Raw genomic sequence first — 10,357 nt, forward strand, 5'->3', positions numbered from 1 at the left:
ACATATTTGTGGAGGAACTATTAAAATATTTTATCTGGTGTTACTATAACTATTAGAACTGTATAATTTTGAATAGTATATGGAATGCCAATCGCTTAAAGTTTTTATATATGCTGCTAGTTTTTCATTAAACTTTTTTAACTTTAGGTGTATATATGCGCAGTTTAATATTTACAGTATTTGTAATGTAAACGACATATACTTAAGTTAATAAATAACATTTCACTGTACTTTAGGCACTGTTTACAGTTTTCAATTTATAATATATGTGAACTGATAACTACTATATATGAGTAAATCAATTTACAATTCCCAAACTACTTATCTTCAATCGCATAATAACCGAATATAAGACATAGGTATAAAGTGTTATCAAGAGAAATCAACATACTTCACATTATCTATTAAAATCTTTTAAATAAAATTACTCCAAATTTAAATACAGTTTGCTGAATTACACGCTTTAAAAGTGATATAGTTAATTTTAAAATAATTAAAGTATTATATATTATATGGTCAGCCATATTTCAATAAATTAAATAAAATTTTTGTTGTTGTTACTTCATTATTCCGGGAATCCTTCTAACTTATAATTAGTTTCTTTTTGTCATAAGACGTGTCATATTCGACTTCAAAAATCAACATTTAAGTAAATTACTTTGGTATAGCTTACAAAATCGTTAAATCTTTATTTCTATAACCAATACAGATATTTTTAGAAATATCTTAACATATGTCGCTTTGCAGATATAGTAAATTTTCAATCATTTTGGTACAAAACATCTACTAACTATGTATGCTAAGAAATGTTTCGAATAATATAAATATAATGTAAAATTTTATCCAATTCTAAAAAATAAAATATCCTCAGTTGTTAAAAGATAATATTTTATTATTTTCTCCCTATTGTTGTAGGCCTACAATTGCCGATATAATTTTACTTAACCTATTATCCTGCACTTGTAGTCAGTCATCAAATAGTTACCATTCTTTGAAATCACATCCAGTTAGGCGCTACATTTATAGTAAACGGATCTCTACGATCGTTAGTATTATTGTTAATCTAATATAGTTTCCTATTCTTGTGGACCAGCAGATTGTGACAAGTCGTTAATATTTATTTCCTGAAACCTTCATTTGAATGACTTTTTATATATCCACAGAGAGAAACAGAAACAATTAAGTAGGTGTTTGCGTCTCTTTTGTTTGTAAAGACTTTTTGTAAGTCCACAACAGACCAAATATCAATTAAATAAATGTTTGAAATAAAATGTTCTCATATCATCATGGTACACCTATTCTAAAATTAAAGTTTTAAAGTGTAAAACCAGGGTTTGAATTGCTGTTGCTAATTGCATTGCTTGCATAATTGCTAACGCATTGCATATGAAAATGAAATAAGAATATGCATTAGCAACAGCAGAAAACGTAAACTGGTTTCATTTTGATTGCTTGCTAATAGTCAATTTTACATTTTTGACTATTATGCATTTGGAATATATGCAACTTGCTTGCTTATGCGTTAGTTGCTTGTGTTTTGCTATTAGCAAATGTATATGGATTTCTTCTTTTTGTTTTTGTTTTAAGGGAATGTGTACGCATTATTTCTTTGTCAATTATGATGTGTGCGTACAATTTGTATGCAATTAATATAATTTTATTTGTAATTAGATTATACCTAAACTTATGTTTATTTTAATTATTAAATTTATGATATATATGATATATATATATATATATAGATAGATATATATATATATATTAATTATGAACTATTAATTCATCAAAAAAAATTCGAACGGCTATCGTGAAATTTTTGAACTAAAAAAGTTGACTCTACCACAACTCGATTGTCCTACACGGTGGGGATCGACATATAATATGGTAGAAAAAGTTTATGCAGCCAAGGAAGTTTTGGACAACGTAGAGTCTGTACAAAATAAATCTTTAGATGAGAATTTTGAATTATGCGATGAATTTTGGGAGTTTGTGAAGAGTTATTCTACTGTGTTTGAACCATTACAACGAACAATCATAAAATTTCAAGAAGAACATCTGCATTATGGAAATTTTTTTGCACAGTGGATGAAGTGCAATCTTATAACCAAAAAAATTGTAAATGATTTTGATGATAAAAGTTCTCTTGTAAATAAAATTGGAACGAATTTGTTGCATAATATAGAAGTGAGAACTGTAAAACTTCTAACAAACAAAAGCTTAAACGCATGTTTGTATTTGGACCCACGCTTTAGCCATACATTGACTGTAGAGCAAAAAAACGAAGCTGTTCTGTTTTTAAAACGACTATATAATAGACTGACAGCACTGAACTCAGGTTTCCTGATTGATAAGAAGAATTCAGCCACAAATTGCACACAAATGGAAGATACTCTCGAATATGAGGATAGGTACCTTAATGATTATCTTTCTAACCACTTCGAAGCTCAAAGTAATAACAACATGGACGTCTACACCAAAATTGAAATTTTGAAGTTACCTTTTCAACGTGTTGATATAAATGTATTGGACTTTTGGAAGGAAAGACAGTTTGCTGATCCAGAATTACATGCGCTTGCGAATATATGTTTTGCAATTCCACCAACTCAGGTAAAATATTCGTTTAGCATAATATGAATAATCAAATTAATGTCATTTACATTTAAGGTTACCATCGAGCGTGCTTTTTCGTCACTAAAATTGATATTATCTGATCAACGGAATCGTCTTAATCATGAAACTTTAGAAAACATTCTCATGGTTAAACTAAATCCTCAATTTTTGGACCATGCTATTGATGATATGCCGTTGTTTCAACCTCCTGAATGGGACTTAAATTTAGAAGAATAATAACATCAAATTAAAATTTTTAATCATAATTGATAACAAAGTTTTTATGTTTTTTACCGGGCGTAGGTCGTTTATTAAACACATTAATTTATAAAAACGTTTTTTAAATAAAATAAAAAATTTCACTTTTTAAACTGTTTTAAATATTAAGTTATATTTTAATTTTAATACAAAATTATTTATATATATTATATATATATATATATTTATTTATATATGAATTAATAGTTAATAATTAATATATATATATATATATCTATCTATATATATATATATATATCATATATATCATAAATTTAATAATTAAAATAAACATAAGTTTAGGCATAATCTAATTACAAATAAAATTATATTAATTGCATACAAATTGTACGCACACATCATAATTGACAAAGAAATAATGCGTACACATTCCCTTAAAACAAAAACAAAAAAAGAAATCCATACACATTTGCTAATAGCAAAACACAAGCAACTAACGCATAAGCAAGCAAGTTGCATATATTCCAAATGCATAATAGTCAAAAATGTAAAATTGACTATTAGCAAGCAATCAAAATGAAACCAGTTTACGTTTTTTGCTGTTGCTAATGCATATTTTTATTTCATTTTCATATGCAATGCGTTAGCAATTAGTCGTTTGACAAAAATCGACTGGTCCATAGTTATGCATTAGTCAAAATATGGTTGCTTTTGCTAATTTTCAGCAAGCAATTCAAACCCTGTGTAAAACATAAAATAACATGAACATAAAAAAGTGCTGGATAACTGCACTAAAAACTCGATATCAAAATAAGAAAAAATTTGTGCTGTAAGCCTTTGTATTAACATATTAAATATTAAGCGTACTATTAGGACAAATTTTACGTGTTTTAGCACACAAATATCTACAAATAGTAAATATAACTTTCTAAAAAAAAAAATAAACAATAAACATTATTTTTATGAGTAACTTTTCTACGCAATATATGAAGGTCAGCTAATTTTATTATTCAATCCTTAAACAACTTTAGCAAATACAGAAATACAACAAAAAATAGTCAAAATACGAACATAATCGTTATTGCTTATCATGATAAAATATTCATTTTTTGTTTAATTTGGACATTCACCAACTTTTATCCCTTAACTGATAATTTTTTTGTCCTTACACTCGCATTCGCTTACAGTTTTTATGACAACAAACTAAACACATAAATTTCATACTTAACTTTAATAGATATATATACATATCTCTATATATAAGCACTCATACTATATATAGTACATAAATATTGCTTCGTTTAATTTCACTTTCCTGTGCCGTATGCACTGGTAACTCAAATTTTTAACGATTTCGTTTCGTCCTTAACAATATTTTATTACGTGCCATTTTATTTGGCAAGCTCAAACAGAGCCCAAATTTATATTATAAATCAAAAATGTGGAGAAATGGCGGTCGGGTCGGTTGGTGTTAGAGGGGAATTCCTAATGTTTTGGTATGAGCTGCAATTTAACAGTTGTACTTTCCTTTGTTTATTTATTTATAACAATTTGTCTAGGAAGCATTCCTGTCGGTTGTGCGATTCAATTGAATTTTTTTGAGCTGTTCGGTGTCCTTGTTTTCCCTACACTTTTATTTCCATGATAAACAATTGAAATAAAAAAGATTTTTTGCGAAGCCCAAGTGTTTTATTAAGTAATAATTCATTATTATATTTTTCTGAAATTTTCATGGCCGAAGTGATTGCTCCATTTAATTGCTACTTTATGATTTTATTTTTGTGGAAAATTTTAAAACTTAGGGCGAATTTGACTGAACAACATTTGCGATGTGCATTAAAATGACACCTGAGAAACATTAAATTGCCTTAAAAAATATTTATTTAGTTGTGTGACTCTGCTATTACTCTGCTTTTTTTTTTTTTGTAATTTTAAATATACCTCAATTAAACTATATTATGTTCTGAGTGGCAATGTCGGTAAATTAGTTTTTATACCTTATAATTATAATTATACAATATAATCATGTCATTATAATATAATTATTTTTCTTGAAATACTTATAAATTTATGTATTGTATCTTCTCTTACCATGAGACTAATAATAAGTTTTAAAATCTTGTCAACAATTACATAGCATTGCAATTTTTTATTTTAACTATACATTGTATAATATATAATAAAATAAGTAAACCTTATATCACGGCCCTCACTTAAATCAACAGATTAAATTTTATTGAAATGAATGTTAGATTTTGTATTAAGTAAGCAGTTAAACTTAATAGGATTACTAAAAAAGAAACGTGTGGTTTTATAATTATAATATGTCTATATTGTTATTATTATTATATTATTATTATATAGTTATATATAATATAATAATATTATAATATAGTCATAATTATATGTAATATAATAATATAATTTAATTATATAAAATAATAATAAAATAAAATAATTATAATATAATTATAAGATTATTATAATACAATTATATTTAAATTATATTATAAATATAATAAAATTATGATATGATTTACAAGCACAAGAACAAAAATTCTTTTTATATTATTTTAATTAATTGAATTTTTAGTTAACTTGTATAGTCAACTCTCTCGAGTATTGTCAAATACCCATCATTAGTGATCTTGGAATTATTTTTTATGCTTAATTATTTTTAAATAATTGTTTTTTTGAGATTGCACGTAAAAAAAATTGAAGTCGTGCCCTGTCAAATTTGAAGCTCAGGGTCAGTGCACATTAGCCAACCAAGGTCGTACAATTTTGATCAAAAACCTATAAGGTCAGCCAAGAATTCAATTATTTAAAAAAATGTTAAAAAAAATATTTGTTGTTGTAGTTCACTACTTTTCAAAGTCTCTTTTTTAAATACCACTGTTTCTATTAAGTAAAAATAGTAACTAATGTCATATTGACATTAAAATCGAAATGAATTATAATTAATTTATTTTATAAATTAATATTAATTAATATTATATATTAGTATTAATTACTGTTATGTATTAATATTATACTAGTTGATCCGGCGAATGTTTTTCCGCATCGCAAGTGTATTATATATTTATTATAAATACCAAATGTTTGATCATAAATACATAAAATACAATGATGATTTATACAATTCATGAAATGTGTTTATGTGTCATTTCATGTAATGAATAATTTTCATCCTTCAATTAGCATTCCATTAATTCCCTCTAGATAATGACTGGAGCACCGACCGCCTAGAGCTTTGCGGGCTCTTCCTGAGGATTTGCCAATGTTGTTACTTATTGTTCTCAGAGTGTTCTCTATTTTAAGTTCATTTATCTTTTTGAATAGCACATCTGGTGCCTTACGGATTCCACCTGAGGGCCTATTGAGTAATATTCTAATAATGTGTGTTGTCATAGTGTGACATATTCTAGACCCATTTACCTTTTTAAATTTCTCTGTTGCTCTGTTGATATTAGATATTCTAAAACAACATCAAATGTACGAGATTCTTTGTCGCCGTTGGTTTATAAGAAATTTAATTATTGACCGAAAACTTGTAATGTCATTATATTTATAATAAATATGTAAGGTTTTATAGGAATGGATATATGGCCGCAGTGTTATATATTTTTAAAAGTTTAAAAAAGACACCTTCAGTTGTTTCGACAATAACATATTCCTCTGCGTCCCTTTAATTCGTTCAAGCCTTCGAAGTATGTTACTGATTGAAAAATTAATCATACTTGAAAAATTAATCGTACTTGTCGTATTTATTTTCAAAAGCCAAAATTTATTTGCATATAATTGTATTTAAATAAATTTATGAAGATAAAGGGAAAGAAGAACGAAACGTTTCAACAGGTAAATAAAAAAATAAAAGCGCTTTTATATTCTTCGTAATTTTGGTAGGAAATTTGGGACTTTAATAACCATCCAAAAATATTAGTTCGGCAAATGTTCGGCTAATTTCGTTATTGATCATTATTGTCGTTATAGTAACAATAAACGCCTTTATTAGATATTCCAAAAAATTTCATTGATTCCAATTGAAGTTATTATTACTGTTGAATATATTTTTTTCCTTAGGATGGAGCGAGGTCCATCTAATGCCTCCGCTGTTCTTTGTATCACAGCATTCGCTTGAAACATACAACTTAGCATTGAATAAAAGTAAATAAATATAATCATTCTGTAGATAGATACTTTGCGGGATTAAAAAAAGTGCTTAGCCCAAGAATCCACTTGTTTAAAAATTGGAAATTAATTGAATATCAAATTTTCTTAATTATGATTAAAATTAAAAATTTATTTTATAGTTACGTCTTCTCATAATAATTTCAATATAAAACTCAAATAATTTTAACCTTCTCTATTTAATGTGCACTACAATCCTTAGTTCATTCTTTAGTACCAAATATATTGTATGCTCTTATACCCTGTTTCTTATCAATATATTCTTAACATAAACGTATATCAATTTTTTTCTGTATGTTTTTCAAATTGCAATATGCAATAATATTTGACGTACAACATTTTGCCATTAAATACGTTTTGTACTTCCCAACGCATTTAAATTTGTTCAAGAAATATATCATGTATGGGGATTTAAATTTGTACGTAGGTATTATCTCAACAACCCATAATACTTATTGACAAAAACATGATTTTGATTACCTCCAAAAAAAATTTTTTAATACGTATAAATAGCTTTCTCACTTACCCTGTGAAAACTGTATCAGTTTGCATAGAAATTCGCCAAAGATGAAATGCCTCAGTAGAGTTCCAACAAGCGTGACTGGCATGCAAAGCACACCCAAAAGCATATCCGATATTGCCAAATTAAGTAGAAAAACATTGGTTATCGTTCGCATTCGACGGTTTTGCACAAGAGTTGAAATCACCAATAAATTGCCCACAATTGCAAAGAGTAAAATGATGCTATAGCACGGAATCAACCAAATTGGCATTTCCGAACTGATTCGCGGTATAATCGGACTAGTTTGATTACTGTTAGGATTTGCAGTTGAAAACACAACACTTTCATTATCACTAATATTAAATGTGGAATTGACTGTGTCATTAGTCTGTGTCAGTGCCAGCGAGATAATATTGCCAGAGGCTGATTTTTGTGAGAAAAAGGACATCAAAGCACGTAAGTCCTGCGCGCGAAATGACATGATGATGTGGACAATGAATCTATTTTATTTGTTAAATCTTATTGTTAAGTTATTTTATTGGTTTATTTACATTAAAAGTGCTTTAATGAAATAGTTTTAATTTGATATAAATACTTTCAAATTACATAAAATTATTTAGTTTAAAATGTTAAAAATATTAAAAGCGTCATTTATATTTATTTATGCAGATAATACATTATAAACAGTTATTTATGGATAAACTTATATTAACCCTTTTGTTTTAAAATATAATTAATGAATTTTAAAATCGTTTATTTTTTAATATGAATTTATTTATTACAAATATTATATTAGTTTATATGTTTTTCTTTTATTACATATATTTTGAAATCAAAAATATTGTAGAATACTTAAATTTTAGTTTATTTTCCATATTAAAGATTAACAATTAATTCAGTAAGAAAATTTAATAGCTTCAAAATATTGGCACAAAATATTTTGTTATTATTATTTTACACAATAATTTAATTTAAATGTTTGAATTATTAAATTATTTATTGTTATTTATTTAACAAACGCAAATCACATATTAAAAACTTAAATACCAAAAAGTTGAAATTTTACTAAATGAAGTTGTAAATTCTTAAAACAATTCAAAATTTTTTTTATTTAGTTTTGTATTGTTTTTAATTTTTATTTAAATATTTTCTTTTTATTACATATTTTTTAAATATGTTTTTTCTTTTAATTTTTTTTTTCAAATCTTTTTTTTAAATTTAATTTAAAATTTTTTTAAATATTTTTCATTTAATATTTGTTTTTTTTTTCTTCAAATCAAAATTAATAATTTTTTAAATTTTACTTTATATATTTTAATTTTATTTTTTAAGAAATGTAAATACATGTAGACATAACAGAAACTGGCTCCTTAAACTTTATAACCACATTTATTTTAAGTTGCAAACCGTTCAAGTCAACGTTCCTGAGTAGACTAACTTGTCCTTTTGAGCTGCAGACCACTTAAAGCATTTAAGGAATACAACAGCTGACAGCATCCACGCAATATTCAATGTGTTTAAACACCGGTATTTGTGCTCATGTATATAACTGCAATGAACTTTGAACATAGCTTCATGTTGCCCACGCAATCAAACCCATTTACGATATGCTGCTTAATACAAACATTCGGATGTACTACATGCTACGATATATATACTCGTACGATAAAATACTTTATAACAATATTCGGAGTTTTTATATCCTGCGTTATAAATGTTAAGTGTTAGACCGTAATATAACGGTCTTTGTATGAAGCTCAAAGTGGTTTACCTCTCTGCTAATGTCAATTAAGCTCTCAAAACATAGAAACTTTTAAACTTTTATTTCATTTCCACTATTAATGATAGAAAAAAAGTTACGCTGCAATACAGATGCAACGAAATTTTTATATATGCAAGTCTTGTTGTTGTGCTTGAAAATTTGTTGTTAAAAACCTAGTTAGTAGGGAGTGTATTTAAATTCTGAACACTTGTTGCCAGAAAAGTTATATTTAGATATATTGAATATTATAAAAACAAACATATGAAATATACAAGAGACTTGATATGATCAGCGTTCAAACATCACTAAGACTGGTTGATTAATACCAGTTCATTTAAGGTAATATACCCACGATCACGCACCAATCAAGAATGTGAAATAATTAATCGATTGTTTATAGGATATAAAAAAGCTCAGTACCTCATCAGTACCTTACGTGTGAACGATTTTTTTACTTACTTTTTACATTATATTTTTCTGAACACTTTTTCTGATGTTTAACGTTAATTCAATATAAAATCATAGATACTTAAATATATGCAGACAACAGTATCTTTTATTTTTAATTAATATTTTTCTATAAAATAAAACTCAATAGTTAATAGTATTTTATTAATTTTATTTTTTTTTACTGAATTTAAATGCATTCAATAACGACATCCATTGTGTTTAGAGTAGGGGCAACGTGACCTAGGAGGCATTCCATTATATCTTCCATGACGATATTGCATTGGCAATGTAACTTTGTTTTGTATCTTTTTATATCCCTTGAGTTGGAAATCTGCTGCTTTAGCGCATATCAATTGTACTACGAAGAGTAAAAATATTAAATACTTTAAACTGTTCATGATAATAAATTCAAAATTAGTTTCAAAATTCAATATTTATTTAATATTTTATAATATATTGTATGTATTTCTTCTTAGCGGATTTTCAATTTTATTTAATTATTAATTTGTTTTTGAATTATTTCACTTAAGACTCCTAAACGTTACAACTTTCTTACTGTATAGTCCGTTTAACACTGAATATTTTGGTTGTCAATGTATTCTGATATTGCTTCAGATTTCAAA

At 26.2% G+C, this 10,357-nt stretch overlaps 1 protein-coding gene across 1 annotated transcript in view; it reads right to left on the bottom strand.

Moving 5' to 3' along the window:
- LOC119666741 (cholecystokinin receptor-like) overlaps window positions 1-8,036 on the bottom strand; it is a 34,367-nt gene extending 26,331 nt beyond the window's left edge. The window contains exon 1 of the mRNA XM_038076024.1: window positions 7,547-8,036. Within this exon, the coding sequence (XP_037931952.1) occupies window positions 7,547-8,003 (457 nt within the window). The 5' untranslated portion in view covers window positions 8,004-8,036. The remainder of the gene's footprint in view (window positions 1-7,546) is intronic.
- Window positions 8,037-10,357: the final 2,321 nt, after the last annotated feature.

The sequence above is a fragment of the Teleopsis dalmanni genome, chromosome 1 (assembly GCF_002237135.1).
Source record: "Teleopsis dalmanni isolate 2A chromosome 1, ASM223713v2, whole genome shotgun sequence".
In the NCBI taxonomy this organism is placed as follows: Eukaryota; Metazoa; Arthropoda; class Insecta; order Diptera; family Diopsidae; genus Teleopsis; species Teleopsis dalmanni.